This window comes from Spermophilus citellus (assembly GCF_964194105.1).
Source record: "Spermophilus citellus genome assembly, chromosome: 3".
Classification (NCBI taxonomy): domain Eukaryota; kingdom Metazoa; phylum Chordata; class Mammalia; order Rodentia; family Sciuridae; genus Spermophilus; species Spermophilus citellus.
Window position 1 is genome coordinate 14,895,445 of NC_138184.1, and position 17,047 is coordinate 14,912,491.

A 17,047-nucleotide genomic window follows, 5' to 3' on the forward strand; every position below is an offset into this window, starting at 1 on the left:
CAAAAGAATGATATGATTGGATAAATAGCCAGCCCGATTTCTCCATGCTGTTGTTAAGAAAATCTGTTCCTTGATGACTCTGAACGAAGACAGCCTGGAGTCATTCACATGGCCTCTCTGTCGCATGCAAAAGAAAGTATTTTCATTTCAAAGATTCTAAGAGTCTTAGAAGCTTTGGGGTCAGATACCCTAGACTACCCCAAGAATGTAGTTTTCCATATGCCTTCAATAAAAAGGTGACTGGGCAGGTTATGAAAAATCACAAGACACAAAATGTCATTAGTACTCACTCAAAATATCACCATCTAATTCTGTGAGACCATTAAAGTGTTACATGTGTGCGGCTGCTGGATTTGGTAGGTTGGGTTCAACAGACAATAAAGACACTCTTTATACAATACTAGATAGCATTTATTTCAGTAAAAATATGGAAGCAAAAGCCAAAGTGATAGGCAGGAGAGAAAGAGAAGAAAATACATCACCAGATTGGGGAAAACACTATAAAGGGACAAATAGGTGAGGATGGTGAGAACACAAGGTTAATTCTATAAAATGAGCCCACTATACTGACTCCCCACATGCTTTCTTTGCCAAATAGCAATCTGCCTGCAGCCCTGCCCAGTCCAAGGACAGGATATGTCACATTCCTCAACAAACTGAGGCGGAGGGCAAAGGTCTGGCAGTCAGTGGAGATAATGAATGATGGCGGATGATTACTGGTTAGCAAACAGAAGGCAGTGAGTTGCTGACAGCTAACCTTCAGGATGGTTTTGGGTTTGCACTTCCTGCACAATATACTCCTGCTCCTTCCTGCCCTTGGGCACTCATGTGGAGAAGAAAGAGAAGGTGAATGATTCTGGGGTCTATAAAAGAGCAAGGCATACCCACTCCCACTCCTGCACATTCCCAGCTCAGGGCCCCTTCTCTTTGGAGGAGTTTGTTGCTATTTCTTAAATAAAATTTGCTTTCTACACTTGCCTGGGCATTTCTCAAGTATTTAATTTCCTTTTTTTTAATATTTATTTTTTAATTTTAGGTGGACACAATATCTTTATTTTATTTTTATGTGGTGCTGAGGATTGAACCCCGCGCATGCCAGGTGAGTGCGCTACCACTTGTGTCACATCCCCAGCCCAGGTATTTATTTTTCAACACCGGGGAACAAGGACCTGTTCCTGATCTCTGAGACTGGTATCAGCTTCAATATCATGTAACTCCCCAGTCATGTAGGTGGGGAGTCCTGGGGCAGCCTTTCAGGGTCCCAACTGGGAAGTCCCAGGCAGAGTGTCCTCTCCACAGGTGAGATTCCAAAGTCTCATGCCCAGTGGGACTCCTTAAATGCAAGTTAGAACAAAGAAACCTCCATTCTAACAACCTGCATGACCTAGTGATCCCCTCAAGGACACTTTAACCCCCACAAGGACTGGCCAGATTTCCAAAGGAAGGAAGTGGGAGACTTGAGATAGGTGAATGACTCTTAAATTCTTGTGAGTGAGCCAAGCCCATGAGAAGTCAGCATTCCTTAGATGTTCAATTAAGGATGCCTGAGGTCAGGCAGGCAAACGGACAGGGAAGACCTTTAATATTTTCCTTAGCTCTCTCTTTTTTTAACTATTTATTTTATTTATTTATTTTAGTTGTAGATGGACACAATACCTTTATTTTATTTGTTTATTTTTATGTGGTGCCAGGGATCAAACCCAGTGCCTCATTCATGCTAGGCAAGCGCTCTATCCCTGAACCACATCCTTGGCCCTTTCCTTAGGTCTTAAAATGGATAACTAAATGGAGAGGTGTGAGAGGGACTTAGGAGGGTGCAACCTGGAGCCAGATAAAACTCTTGAAGGGAAATGTGTTCCTGGCATGCTTAAGGTGTAGCTGTGGAGTGGAGTGCATGGCTTAGTGAGGATAGGGTCTGGAGACAGCTTCAAAACTGTAAACAGCACATGTCAGTCCCCAGGCACTGATTACCAGGTTGCACAAGGGAATGAGAGTACATGGGAAATGCTGGAATAGATGCAAAAGGGGCTATACACTTTGATTGATTGGTTCCATGTTTGTTCACATGAAAATAAGTTGGCGGGCATCTTTGCTTTCTCAGAGAAAGTTTATAACTGTGTATGAAGTACCTTAGTGTTCTACTTGCCTCCTAAGGATTCCAAGCTGAGGTCAGACTTTAGCCTGCCAAGGGAGAGCAGTAAAGTTCCCCTTAGTGCCACTGGGTAGCTGCCTTCCACTATTCCTGACCAATCTCCTTGTGCTCAGTATGAAATACACTGTATTTTGAAGCACCTTCCCTTCTCCATGTTAGGGGAGATACACATGCTAGCCCCAGGAAGTGCCAGCTCCTTTTGATGTGATAAGGATGGTTCCTGGATACAAAGGAGTCACAACCCGTGAAATTCTTTTGGACTTTAATGACTATGAAGGGAAACCTGTGAACTTTTGTCCTAATGCACACTTCCTCTTTTTAAAAGCTTTCCTCCTCAGAGCTTTTGGGAGATGAAACTTTCAAAACAATGAAGAGCCTTTCATTTTCCTTCAAAGCTGACTTTGAATAAGACCTCTTTTCATACCAATTTGACTCTGAATTTTTCTGGAACAGAGAGCATTATGTCCAAGCCTCTTTTCTTCCCAGGTAGGATCTTGTACTGTTATGCTCGAGTTCAGGACCCCCAGGTGACCACCAGAGACCAAGATCGACGTAAGCAGCAAAGAGACGTTTATTGCGAGCTAGCTCAGTCCTCCGCGCACACAGCAACTGGTGATGCTGAGAGGCCCCTGAGCCCAGGGTTTGCAGCAGTTTTATACACTCTTTGGGGAGGGCAGGGACCCCACATATAGCATAGCATCTCTTAGCAAATCATCACGCACTGCGGGAAAATCATAAAACAACTCTAAAACATGATTAGCACATTCACTGGCGGGAACAAGTTGGGTAAGGGTGATTGGTTAGTACAAGAGGGGGATTCCTTTGAACTGATTGGTTTAAGCCACGAGGGGTGTTCGTGCTGAACTGCATGGTTTCCCAACATGTTGTCAACCACCATAAACTACTGGGAGGGTCATCTGGCATCCCAGGTATTTTCCATGTTTCATGCTGATTGGTGGTTGCTAGGGGGTTGCTATGGGTCCTTACCTAGCCTGACTGAGTCAGGGACACCTGGTGCCACTGATCTCTCTTGTTATTTGTAGATAAACAACTCAACAGGGTGGGTATATGCCTAGGAGTGCTCTGTGGATTTTTCCAAGGACAAAGGTCACGCCCCCTTCCTTGGACAGGCTTTGCTCTGAGGTAGAGGCTGGTTTCTCAAAAATGGAGTCACATCAGTTTCTCAGTACCACCCAATAACTAGAACAGCTGCAGAATTAGTGTCAACAGTGAGCAGCTGCAGAGCACTGGAAAGCAGGAGACCCACATGCAGATGAATTTGGGGATACTGTCCTTTTAGAGGTTGGTAAGTCTGGTTGTTAGGCAGCTGTTTTATGAAGAATGTTTTGGTTTTGGGATGCTGTAGAGGATTGCTGTACTCAACCTGTAATTTCTACATATAAGTAAAATCTGTGCAAGTCAGGCTTAGAGAAAGACTCATTTAGGCAGTCTCCCGGAGACAGAGTTTATGAATTTGACATCTTGCTGGCACCAGGTGATAGCTCCTGTCTGGTGAATATCAAGGTGTTGAAGTACAAAGGTTTCCATACTGGCAATAGGAGATATCAGGGCATTAAATTCCCAGAGTTTAATCCTTAGGTGTACCTTCCTCAACACCAAGTGGTGTTCCATTATGGCTCTGAAATATGGGGATATGTTTAACTTTATGAGTTCAGGTTCTCCTTGTGACCCCAGACAAAGCAGTGTTCTTGCCTGAGGCACTCCAAATGTTTCCTTCACTTTCATCTTGATTTCTTCGTAGAATATTGCTGCCATATGGTTCCAGGACACTCCTCACCCGCCCCCCTCCCGTTTAATGATGCTATTCTCTTATTGGCATCTTATTTTCTTGACTGAAAATAGGAGTGAGAAAGCCTTGACCATGAAGTCAGTTGTCTTATCCCAGGATCCTCTGGTGTGACAACAGGCCCTTCCTTCGGTTCCAGTGAGGCCTGTCCTGGCCTGTCCTAGGCACCCCTCCTTCTTGAGAACAGGGTTGTCTGCATGGGACACTGAGTTTGGAATCCCCTGAGCACACCTGTGGCCCTATTTCCAGGAGGAACAAGAAGGGCCCACTGAAGAAGCAGCCAGAGCCGCCGTGGAAAGCCAGGAGCAAGTTGTGCTTCTGTGCACCGTCTTGGGGCTGCTGCTGGTCGCGGCCTGGGAGAAGGGTGGCCTGGGGAGAGCTCTGGTTGGAACTCACAGACGTTCCAGGCAGAGAGGGGACGGGATCGCGGCTCGGTTCAGGCGGCGCGCTCCGGGCGGGTCTTTGACTGACAGTCGACTTCGGGGGCAGGACGGAGTTGCAGAGCGGGCCAATCAGGAGCGCCGGCGGGAGGCGGGTCCGCTCCGAACCGCGGGACCTTCCGTTCTGGCTCCGCCATCTTTGAGACTCTGTGGGCTCCCGAGGTTGCTCTTCCTGTTTGGCCTTGTGACCTCCTTTGACTTCGGCGGCCGTGAGGTGGACAGCAGGACACCCAGAAGCAGGGAGATGGTGAGTGTGCGGGGCCCAGGCGTCCCAGACGTGGGCACAGGGCCTGGCTCTGACGGGGGCCCAGCGAAACCCGCTCTGCTCCGTAGGTGCCTGGAACCGCGCCCGGCCCTCGGTCCGCTGGTCCCTTCTGTCCCGCGGGGCGGGGACCTGCGTCCGCTCGGCCCTGCGCAGCACCTTTACCTGGTCCTGAGCCCTCTGCGGGGCGCAGGCCCGTCTCCCCAGGCTGTGAGGTGACGGCGGGGGTCGGGGACCCGGCGGGGACTCCCACGTCTCCTGGGACTCCCCACGTTCTAAGCTCGGTGGCGAGGGTGTCCCGCGGACTGGCTAGGAAGGGAGTTCCCCCGTGTCGTTGTTATAGACGGTTCCAGACGTTTTTAAAGGGAAACGCTGACTGAAGTTGACAAAAAGTTAGTCCGTCCACAGGCAGCTGGGCAGGTCCGGGAACGGGAGGAGGAGGAGGGGACTGGGAAATCCAGCTGCTGACCCCAGCTCGTCCTGGCCTCATGGACAGCGCCTTAACTACTCCTAGCCATCAGCCGCACAATCTCTGAAGCACCTGAGGCAACAAACCTCAGCCCTCCTTACGTAAAGAAAGGCTTGAAAACTACTCTCCCCAGTTTTGTCCAAAGAAGACAAAATAGAAATGATTGCCCTCTTTCTAAATCCTATATTTACATGTCATCCCACCGGATTCCTATAGGGACAGATCAAGCCCATAAAAACCCCTAGAAGACAGGCCAGCCTTTTTTGCTTTACATAAATCTTGCTACTCTCCGATTGTCCGTGGATTTCATTCTTTGAACTCGGGAGACACAGAATCCACCTGACACTACTCCGCTTGTGACAGTGGGACATGACTTCATTTGAAAGGAGTTTGCAGTAGGGGAAACCAACTGTAAGATGGTAAGCAGTCTTAAGGGTTAGGAAGAAAAGAACCTTGAGAAGCCTGTGGGAGTAGAAACCAGGTGGGTGAGGAAGGGAGGGTGGAGGGTTGCTTCTAGAAGCAACCTTTTCCCCTCAGGTTCCCCTGTTCTTTGGGTGATTATAAAGGAGAGATTTTGTGCTGGGTCAGGTTTATGGTTGGTCAAAGATTTCAGGCCTGGAGGAATGAGAAATTTTAGGGAAAGTTTGCTGATTTTTACTGATCACTTGAGCTGATCATTTTTGAGGCAAAAAGTGGGAATTTGGAATCTGTGTGGTCACCTTTGTCATAGGTAACCTAAAGGGAGCATCAGGTTAGTGCAATGAGTAGGACGTTGATTGCACTAGGCTGCTGGAGTTTGTTAATCACCACTGATTTCTAGGATTACATGAAATTGAACCTTTGCAACTACATAGTTGGTCTTGTCATAGTATAATTTCTGACAGAGGCGGTCTGGAAGATATCTTTGAGTTCTTCCTGCTGGAGAAAAGTTTTATGTGTTTTAGGGTTTATGAATTCCACAGTTTATTTGGATGTATGGTCAAATTTTTTTAAAAAATTGGTCTTTGTCCATAATTCTGGCACAGAGAACCTAAAACCCTTGGAATTTCGTGAGCAGTAGGAGAATCTCTGGGTGCTTATCCTCAACCTCTTTTAGGTAGTACTTGAATTTGTGCCCAGGAGTTGACTCAGGCTACTCTATCAGTTCAAAATAGAGACTGTTGATCACACAAAGCAAACACCTGCTTTGTATTCATATCTGCTGGGGAGTCAGTGTGCTGGGACTGACGCCTGAACGTGCAGGGACTCTAAGTCTAGGTGGTATAAGAATTGTTTGACACCCAGTTGGTACTGAAAAATTGGGTGGTGTTCAGCAAACACCACAGATTTAGTGTCAGATAATTTCAGAAAAAGATACTACAGATCACAACCTTCAAATGACTCTGGATAAGTGCTCAGTAGAATTGAGCCTGTGCACAAGGGATCCTTTCCATAGTGGGAAGAGTGGAAAGTCAGGTGTGTGGAGGTCCCAGGATTTAGTTTTCTGGCTATTCAGATTTCTCTTCCTCACTTCCTGCCTGTGAACACCTGGGCTGCATCTGAAAAGTGACAGTGTTCTGTAAGCTTAGGGATGTGTTTGACCTCTGAGTAAAGATCTCCTTGGGAACTGTGGGTGAAGCAGTTTACTTCCCTGAGCTGCTTCTCTTTTGTTTCGTTTGTAGATTCTTGTTTCTACAAAATAGCTTTGGAGCTGGGTGTGTTGGTGCATGCCTGCAACCCAAGCAACTCAGGAGGCTGAAGCCAGAAGATCACAAGTCTAGGCCAGTCTCAATATTTTAAAAAAGGGAGGGGGGCTGGGGACATAGCTGAAGGTAGCATGCCACGGGTTCAATCCCCAGTCCTGCAAAAACAGAACAAAGCAGTGAGTTGGGTGTGGGGGCACACCTTAATCCCAGCAGCTCTGAACACTTAACCACTAAGCCACATCCCCAGCCCTTTTTTGTATTTTATTTAGGGTCAGGATCTCACTGATTTGCTTAGGGCCTTGATAAGTTGCTGAGGCTGACTTTGAACTCATATCCACCTGCCTCAGCCTCCTGAGCCACTGGGTTTACAGGCTGGCATAATACAATGTTACTTACTATAACTACATTATTTAATAGAGGTTGTGAAATAATTTATCCTATTTAATTAAATTTTATAATCTTGAACAATATTTCCCCCAATTTCCCCACTCTCTATGTTTATCTATGTAATAGTTTTTCTTGGAGAGAACGCAAAGTTAAGTCTCCCTTTTTTCTCTACACAGTCTTCCAAGTGATGTATGCAGATTATTTACATTAAAAATGATTTGATAATATTTGGATGAATAAATACCATATTTGTAACATTTTTGTTTTTCTGGGTTTTTGTATAAGCTTCCCATCTTTTCTGTCTTGTCATTTTAGTTGTATATTTGATATGTGTGAGAGGTGACATTGTGCTCTTTCCCTATTCATGAATTTTATTTAGTATTTGTTTAAGTTTGGTCTGTGAAAAAAAAGTGCAAGCTTGCAAATATTGTCTCTTAATGTAGTAGGAGAGGATGTGCTCCATTCCCAAAGAAACAAGTTGTGACAAGTGATATTAAATTGTGTCTGTCAGAGCAGCTCATTAGAGATTCATTATCCAGAGTGTATTTTGGGGGCTGATGACCATTCAGAATATTGTAAACATTCAGGGAGAATGAACTAAGAGCATTATGAACTAAGAGCACAATCTTTGGAAACCCTAAGCCCCTCTCTCCAGTTAGGCTGGTGAGGTTCATCCAGGAGCAGTTCTGAGAACCAGCGTAAGTTAGATTTGTCTCAAAACAGGTGGTACTTACTGTCTTGGGTGTACTCAATATTAAGACTTTGTTCTGAGAGGCATTACAAACCCTACTGCACAGCAAGATGTTGGTGTGACCCAGGAGCACCATGTATGTTACTGTTCTGCTGTTGTGTAAACAGTTCCAGACTAGCATCAGAACTGCAGTAAGAGGATGTGAGTGTGAACGGGACATTCAAGGTGATGACAAAACATGGAGTGAGTGTGGAGGCACACAGCATTGTGTTGGCTTTTAATGAAATGATTTCCCATCTCTGGTACTGAGTCTTACTCTTCCTCTTGGAAATATATGTGGGATAATTTAGGAGTCGGTGACCTTTGAGGATGTGGCTGTGAGCTTCACCCTGGATGAGTGGGCTTTGCTGGATCTTTCCCAGAAGAAGCTCTACAAAGAAGTGATGTTGGAAACCTTCAGGAGCCTGGCCTTTCTAGGTAAGAATGACATCATTTCCCTTATTTATTTAATCAAGAAAAAAAGTTTCTTCCTCATAATGTTTCCTCTATACATGAAATATGGAAAGGGAATGTTTGGTGATTATACCAAGCATGATCACGAAACACCAGGAACCTAGCTAGAATGCAGTAATTTTTCTATATTGTTTAATTATTCATACTGATTTTCTGGGTCTGCATTTTAGGAAAAGGAAGTGACAACCAGACCAAGGAAGGTGTGTACAAAAATCTAAGCAGAAATCTAAGGTAATCTATACTCAAAGGAGAAAGCCATGTCACTCAAGAATTTTGGGACGACAGGAAATTTTTAAAACAAGCAAACAATGCAAATAAACCCAGCTTCAAGTTAATCTGATCTAAGGAAATTTTCTCTAAACTTGAAAAGATTAACGACCTTAATCAGAATATCAGAAATCCAAAGTGTTCCAAAAATGAAAACATCTTGATCACTAATATAATGTCTTATGTGGCACTTTTCTGATAGCTACACACAGAGAGACTGTTCAGTGCACAAAATTATCAAAAATGTAATTTAAAAAATTTAGGGTTTGGAAATAAGGTGTTTATGATATAAAATTGAGTTTTGTGTTTAGACTAACACCCAGGCTATCTCATTATATATATGAAAATATTTCAAAATCTAAATGCTTTTGATCCCTATCCTCTCACATAGGAGTATTCAACTGTACTTAAATTGAATATACTATTGTATATCACATTGTACATATAATACTATATTCAGTATTTGTCAAATAGTGTAGTTGGAAACAATATTAATATTTTGATAATAGTATCATTGTTTTGCCAGGCATAGTGATAATTCCAGCTACTTGGGGGAATGAGATGGGATGATCACAAGTTTGAGGGCAGCCTCAGCAATTTAGTGAAGCCCTCAGCAACTTAGACTGTGTCTCAAAATAAGAAATAAAAAAGTCTGGGGATGTAGCTCAGTGATAAAGAGCTCCTGGGTTCAATCCATAGTATCCAAAGCAAAACAAACACAGAAACACTGTCTTGATAATATCTGTCTTTGATCCATCCTGCAGAGCATAAAATCATTTCATGTTCAAAAATTCGTATAAGCCATAAAAACCAGTGTTTCTCTTTGTAAGTCATTAAGAATTAAAACCTTGGGGCTGGGATTGTGGCTCAGAAGTAGAGCGCTCGCCTAGCGTGGGCAGGACCCGGGTTCGATCCTCAGTACCACATAAAAATAAAGGCATTGTGTTGTGTCCATCTACACCTAAAAAAATATATTAAAAAAAAGGATTAAAACCTTAATAATATGCTTCTCATTTTTTTCCAGAAGTCAAGTGTTAAGGAGACTTAGTGAATGTAAAGAAGGTAGTGGATATGAAGAAATCTTGAGTCAAACTCCAGACTGTATTGAGAACAGTGCAGCTCTTTCTAAAGTAAAACCAAGTGAAAGCTATGAATGTAGAGAAGTCCTTATTGGTGATTCATCACAAAATGTGCTAATCAGATCTCGTGCTGGACACAAACCATATGAGTATCAGGAACATGGAGAGAAACAGTACAGGTGTCAGAATCCTGGCAAAGCCATCAGTTATCATCAGAAGCATGGAACGTCCCACATTGTAGAACACAAGCAACATGGGAGGATCTTAACTCGTTCTAGTTCCCTTCGAATATGTGAAAAAATCCAGAATGAAGAAAAAGAATATGCATCTATGCAATGTGGTAAATCTTTCACTGATCACAGTAGCCCTCCACACCATGAAGGGATTCGTGGTGGCAGAAAACGCTTTGGATGCAAGCAATGTGGGAAAGGCTTCAGTTGTTTCAGGAGCTTTGAAAGACATGAGCAAGCTCATAGTGGAAAGAAACCCTATGTATGTAAGCAATGTGGAAAAGCCTTCTTTTCTTTAAAATACTTGCGAAGACATGAACAAACTCACCGTAGACAGAAACTTTATGTGTGTAAACAGTGTGGGAAAACCTTTAATATTTCTAGTTCCTTTCAAAATCATAAAAGATTTCACACTAGAGAGAAACCCTCAGTAGGCAAGGAGTATGGAGAAGCCTTAAGTTCTTCCTGTTGCGTTGAAGTTCATGAAGGAGCATACAACGGAGACAAGCCCTATGTGTGCAAGGAATGTGGGAAAGAATTTCGTCAATCCAATCATATTCTTACACATCAAAGAACTCACACCGGAGAGAAGCCGTATGTATGTAAGGATTGTGGGAAATCCTTCAATGACCCTAGTTCCTGTCGCAGACATAAAAGAACACACACTGGAGAGAAACCATATGTATGTAAGGAATGTGGGAGAGCCTTCAGTGACCCTAGTTCCTGTCTCAGACATAAAAGAACTCATAGTGGAGAGAAACCCTATGTCTGTAAGGATTGTGGGAAAGCTTTTGCTACTTCTAGTTCCTGTCACAGACATAAAAGGACTCACACTGGAGAGAGGCCATATGGATGTGAATATTGTGGCAAAGCATTCAGAACCTTCAGTTACCTTAAAATTCATAAAAGAATTCACACTGGATAAAAACACTGTGAACGGTGGGAAAACACGCACTTGTCTCAGTTCCCTTCAACAGCATGAAAGAATTCATACCTCAGAGAAACCCTATGAATGGATGCAGTACAGAAGAGCCTTTAGTCGTTCCAGTTCCTTTTAATACCATGCAAGCACTCACACTAGACAAACCCTATATTTATAAGCAGTGTGTTTAGTTTTAGTTTGAAGTTCCTTTTGAAACCATGGAGGAACTCACATTGGAGAGAAGCCCTCTGTTTTTATGCAACATGGGAAGGCCTTCAGTTTTTCCTTTTCCCTTCAAATCATCAAAGAACCCTATATATGTATGAATATGGAGAACCCTTCAGTCAATCCAGTCATGTTCTCAGACATCAAAGAACTCACACTGGAAAGAAACACTCTCTGTGTAGGGAATATGAAGTCAGGCATGCCTATAATTCCAGTGACTTGGGAGGCTGAGGCAGGAGGATCACTAGTTCAGAGCCAGCCTCAGCAATTTAGCAAGGCCCTAAGCAACTTAGCAAGACCCCATTTCAAAAGAAAAAATCAAAAGGGCTGGGAATGTGGCTCAGTGGTAATGTGCCCCTGGATTTGACCCACTGCACCCCCAAAAAAAAGAAGAAAGAAAGAAAAAAATGAAAAAGCCTTTATTTCTTCCAGTTAAACATTCATTGGAAAGTAACCCTGACTAAGGAATGTAGAAAGACTTCATTAGCACGTGAACTTTCTGTCAATCATGAGAGTGGACACTGGAGAGAACTTGTATTAAAGGATAGCATATGGGAATGCCTTCGGTCATCTTGGTTCAGTATGCACATATAAATGAACATGGAATGGAGAGAAACCTGGAATAGAAAAGATGTATAGTAGCCTTCAGTAGACTCATGTATAAGTATTTGCACTGAATCAAAAGCTTGTGCATGTGAAAAATATAAGAAATTTGTCATTTATAAAAAATGTTTTTAAAATCTTCTGAAAAGTCCTTATTACTGAAATCTATAGAATTTAATATAGTATTTCATATAAAGATCTTGATGCAAAATAATTTGTTTGGAATACTTGAGAAAATGCACTAACTGAAGGAAATGTGCTAATTATAAATATGTGGGCTCATCAGGTGCTCAGCCTTTCTGATTTATAAGGGTAGGGTTTATTTTCTCGACTGAATGTAAGCTGTGAAGGCCACCTCAGTTCCAAAGCCTGCTCACTCTGGAGGGATGAGAGTGTATAGCTCTGAACCAGGCGCTGGGACGCTGGTCTGAGTCGTCTCTCCCGACTGCAGCATCCAGGAGTCTATTAACTACCTTTGGCCTCACATGAAATAGAGGTGAGTCTTTGTCCCACCAAACTCTCTTAAACAACAAGGTGAATAAGAAAGCTCTGGGGGTTGTGAGGCTAGATGCAAAATGAGAGGAGTTGATATTGTTCTGTTTCCATCAGGAGGCGGTGGTTCCATACAGAGTTGGAATGCTCTTAGTGGAAAAGGGGTGACGGTGCAACTTGTGGACTCCAAATGGACGTTCAGCCTTTAACCAAAGAGCTTCAACTGTGGGTTAGAACACACAACACACTGTACTCTGGCTAACCAGGAGACTGTGTCTCCTTTAATGAGTGTGGACTTCTCCACGAACCAACTGAGGGTAAGGTAGAAGAGGCCACATTCTGAGTGTCAGTGACTACAGGTGGTTGAGGGTTCCCTTGGGCCCAGGTGATGAGGGCCAACCAACTGTGAGGACCCTATGCTCCCGCCCTCTTTCTTTGGCTCTAGCTTAGGCTGACACTGACCTGGGTGAAGTTGGCTGTTCTCCACTGCAGAGAGGGTGCTGCCTCTGGAATGGTGAGAGCCAGAGGCTGAGCGGCCCTTTCCACTGTTCCCATGTCTGCTGGGAGCAGCTTCATTGTGGTGTTTCTCCCTGACATGGATTGTGGTGCTGGCATGGGGGAGCCACAGCTGAGTTCCCTAGAGTGGCCACTGCTGTGGTGGTGTGACTCTTGTCTAGTGTGTGTGTCTTGGGGATATGACAGGTGAGAGTCAGGCAACCAGAATATCCATATTGTCCACCAGGAGATCTTGATATCCCAGCTAGAGGCATTGCTGGACATTTTGAAGGTCTATTCATCCTCGTTACCTTGTGGACTGTGGGGCTGCCCTTAGCATGGCCATAGGAGACCAAGCTCTAGGGGAGGTTATAGCTGTCATCTCTGAACTCTGTTGTGCCACTGTGGCAACAGGAGGCTGCAAAAAACTCAGATTTGACACAGACACTGGCATAGTGCCCATGGCCCTGGGAAACCTGTGTGGCCACGTCACTCCTCAAGAAGAAAAGGGGGGGCTGGGGATGTGGCTCAAGTGGTAGCGCGCTCGCCTGGCATGCGTGCGGCCCGGGTTCGATCCTCAGCACCACATACCAACAAAGATGTTGTGTCCGCCGAGAACTAAAAAATAAATATTAAAATTAAAAAAAAGAAGAAGAAGAAGAAGAAGAAAAGGGTCCTGGTGCCCTGATAAACTGGCCCTGCAGTTTCTTCCCTGGCTCATGCACTGATGAAAGCAGAGGTGCCCCTGAGGGCCTCTGCCTCCGTCTGGGCTGTGCGTCCTCCCACACAGGGATCTGATGTGAACAAAGTGGGTTGATTGCAGAGCATTCTGTGTCTTGAAGAGATGGTGATTGGAGCTGCTGAGCTCACCTGAAGGGTAGGGAGTCCTGAATGACTGAGGAAAGGTTTCTTCCAGAGTTCAGCACCCCAGATACTTCACAGGCAGCAGTTCACCACACTGTGGCTGGTGCTCGGGCTTCCATAGGTGAGCACATGACTTTGGAGCAGGATCCCAAGCCAGGAGGTGGTTTCCTGTCCGAGGGCCTGACCACATAGCTAGGACCTGACTCCCAGGGAGTTCCTGACTCCCAGGCCTCTGGAAGAATGCCCGCTCTGCCCCAGGCTTTGGAAACCTGAGGCAAATTGTGAAGACCACAGAAGGCCCTGGTCATCCCTGGTAGTGTGGCCTAAAAGGAGGCTCACTCTTCTTTTTTGTTGTGGTTGGTGGTAGCAGGGGTAGTGTTCCTGGAAATTGGGTCCAGGGATGCTTTACCATCCCCAGCCATTTTTAACCGTTTTTTGTTGTTCTTGTTGTTGTTGTTGTTATTGTTGTTGTAGATAGATAAAATATCTTTATTTATTTTTATGTGGTACTAAGGATTGAACCCAATGCCTCACGTATGGTAGACAAGAGCTCTACCGGTGAGCTACAACCCCAGCCCGTAACCCTTATTTTGAGACAGGGTGTTGCTAAGTTTCTTAGGGCTTCACCAAGTTGCTGAGGCTGGGCTGGCTAGCCTTGAACTTGTGCTCCTCCTGCCGTGGCCTCCCAAATCGTTGGGATTACAGACATGAGCCATTGCAACCAATAGCTCTCTTTTTTTTTAACATTTATTTTTTAGGTGTAGATGGACACAACACAATGGTGTTGAGGATCCAACCCGGGTCCCGCCCGTGCTAGGTAAGCGCTCTACTGCTGAGCCACAATCCCAGCCCCAAGCTCATTCTTAATGTAGATCTCCACACTATGTTTGTCTAATTTTTATTCATGAAAATAAAGTTTGTGGTGACATACTTATGCAAGTTTTATTTAGGTAATAATGGATGAATTTTAAATTCTATGTAGTTTTAAAAAAACTATGGTTAGTAGACCAATGAAAAATTAGTTTTTATTGTTGGGATTTTCCTATTGGTCTCATGTAACAGGTTTTTACATATATATATATATATATATATATATATATATACACACACACACACACACACACACACACAAATATATATGTATATACATATATACACATTTGTTTGGGGGGGACAAAAGACTTTTTACATCAATTTTGTATTTTTCACTTTTTTTTGGTACCAAAAACTGAACCCCCAGGGATGTTTAACCATTGAGGCACATACCCAGACCTTTTTATTTTGAGACGGGGTCTCACCAAGTTGCTTAGGGCCTCAATAAGTTGCTGAGGCTGGCTTTGAACTTGAGATCCTCCTGGTTCAAGTGTCCCAAGCAGCTGAGTGTTTGCCTCCACACCAGCTTATAAATTTTTCACTTTTTGATGTCCAGTTTCCTCGACATGATTTCTATACATGATTTTTAGAGTTTCCTCAGTGTTTCAAACAACTTATAGATTGAAAAATATCACCTTTGGGCTGGGGATGTGGCTCAGTGATAGTGCACTTTCCTAGCATGTATGAGGCCTTGGGTTTGATCCACATCTCCATCAAGAAAAGAAAGAAATATTGCCAGGCACGGAGGTGCACACCTGTAATCCCAGTGGCTCTGGAGGCTGAGACAGGAGGGTTGCAAGTTCAAAGCCAGCCTCAGCAAAAAGCCAGGCACGAAGCAACTCAGTGAGACCCTATCTCTAAATAAAATACAAAATAGGGCTGGGGATGTGGCTCAGTGGTCCAGTGCCCCTGAGTTCAATCCCCAGTAACCAGGAAAAAAAAATTATTTCTTCAAGAGCCTTGCAAAATCAGATGTCTAGATTTGGCCTGCAGACCACAGTTTGATGACTAAGAGACTTTTAGTGAGGCCATGGAAGAGTTAAAAAACAAGTAGCAAAGACCAGGACTATCAGACTTGTAACTTTTTGCTGATTTACATAGCTTTTTTAATTTCAAATTCCATTTTATTTGACCTTCATGTTGGTGCACCAAAGGTGTCCATTTGCTTGGTGATTGATTATAATTATTTAGCAGAAATGAAAAGAGAGAACCTATGTTTAGAGCTGTGGCTGGGGCTGTAAGTGGTGAAGCACTTGCCTCACATGTGTGAGGTACTGGGTTCAGTCCTCAGCACCACATAAAAGTAATTTTTTTAAATATTGTTTAGTTGTTAAACATACATATATTTTGTGTCCATCTACAACTAATATTTTTTAAAGAACTTACATTTAGTTATTGCATACCAAAATAAAATTATTTAGTTCCAAGTAAGACCACAGTATTAGAATCAAACATAAGAGAGTTAAACCTTTTTTAAACTATGTAAAGTCCTATTTATATATGAAAAGCCAGTTAAGATGACTTACACTATTGGTTTCACTAAGCCAAAGAGACTTCAGCATCTTCAGGATGATATCTTTTAAAATTTATTTTTTTCTTTTTTGGCTTGTTTCAAATGTATTTTGCTTTTGCTTTTTTAAATTTTATGTGGGGTGCACAAAACCATAAAAATTATATACATGAATGGGGGAATGTAATCACCCAATGTGTACACACTGTATCATATTAAAATCAGGTTAAAACATGTTCTCCCCTTACAGGTTTTTATGTTTGTGGTGAAACCTTTCAGTATCCTTACTTCTAGATTTTTGAAATGTACAGTGTGTGATCATTTTCAGTAATTACTATACTGTGCATACAGCATCCCTAAGGCTTCTTGCTCATCTCTGCCTTAGTGCCTGTTGGTCAGTCTCTCCCCATGCCCACTAACATCCCCAACCTTTGGTGGCCTCCACTTTCGTGTCAACTTCTATGAGATCATCTTTTTTTTTTTAATATTGTTTAGTTGTCAATGGATTTTTATTTTTTTTAATTTGCGTGTGGTGCTGAGAATCAAATCCAGTGCCTCACACATGCTAAGCAAGCGCTCTACCCCTGAACCCCAGCCCCAGCCCAAGATCAGCTTTTTTAGAATCCATTTATGAGTAACATTGTGCAGCACTTGAGTGTGCCTGCCTGTTTCACCCAGTGTCATAATCTCCATTTCAATCCATGTTGTTAGAAATGACAGAATGAATTTCTTCCTTTCTCTTTTTCTATCTTCCTTCTCTCTCCTGTCTTTCCTTCTTTCCCCAGCACCTCCTGCATGCTAAGCAAGTGCTTTATCACTGAACTGCATCCCCTAACACTGATTTCATTCCTTTAATGGCTGAATAGTCTGCCATTGCAAACATGTACCACATGTGCCTTACCACTCATCTGTTGTTTCTATATCTTTGCTGTTGTGACTAGTGCTGTGAGGAATATGGTAGTAGAAATGTCTTCTGAATTCTCATTTCATTTGGATATGGAGGCAGTAGTGGGGTTGCTGGTATATAGGTAGTTCTCTATTTTCAGTTTTTGAAACACCTCCACCCTTTTTCCCATAATGA

At 43.4% G+C, this 17,047-nt stretch overlaps 1 protein-coding gene across 1 annotated transcript; it reads left to right on the plus strand.

Moving 5' to 3' along the window:
- Nucleotides 1-2,365: 2,365 nt before the first annotated feature.
- On the plus strand, nucleotides 2,366-12,077 carry LOC308643305 (uncharacterized protein; the record flags this gene model as incomplete). Its single annotated transcript, XM_081283205.1, has 5 exons — nucleotides 2,366-2,437; nucleotides 4,209-4,646; nucleotides 8,244-8,370; nucleotides 8,577-8,637; nucleotides 9,698-12,077. The coding sequence occupies 5 exons, from the start codon at nucleotides 2,366-2,368 to the stop codon at nucleotides 10,905-10,907; spliced, it is 1,908 nt and encodes a 635-aa protein (XP_081139331.1). The 3' UTR covers nucleotides 10,908-12,077.
- Nucleotides 12,078-17,047: the final 4,970 nt, after the last annotated feature.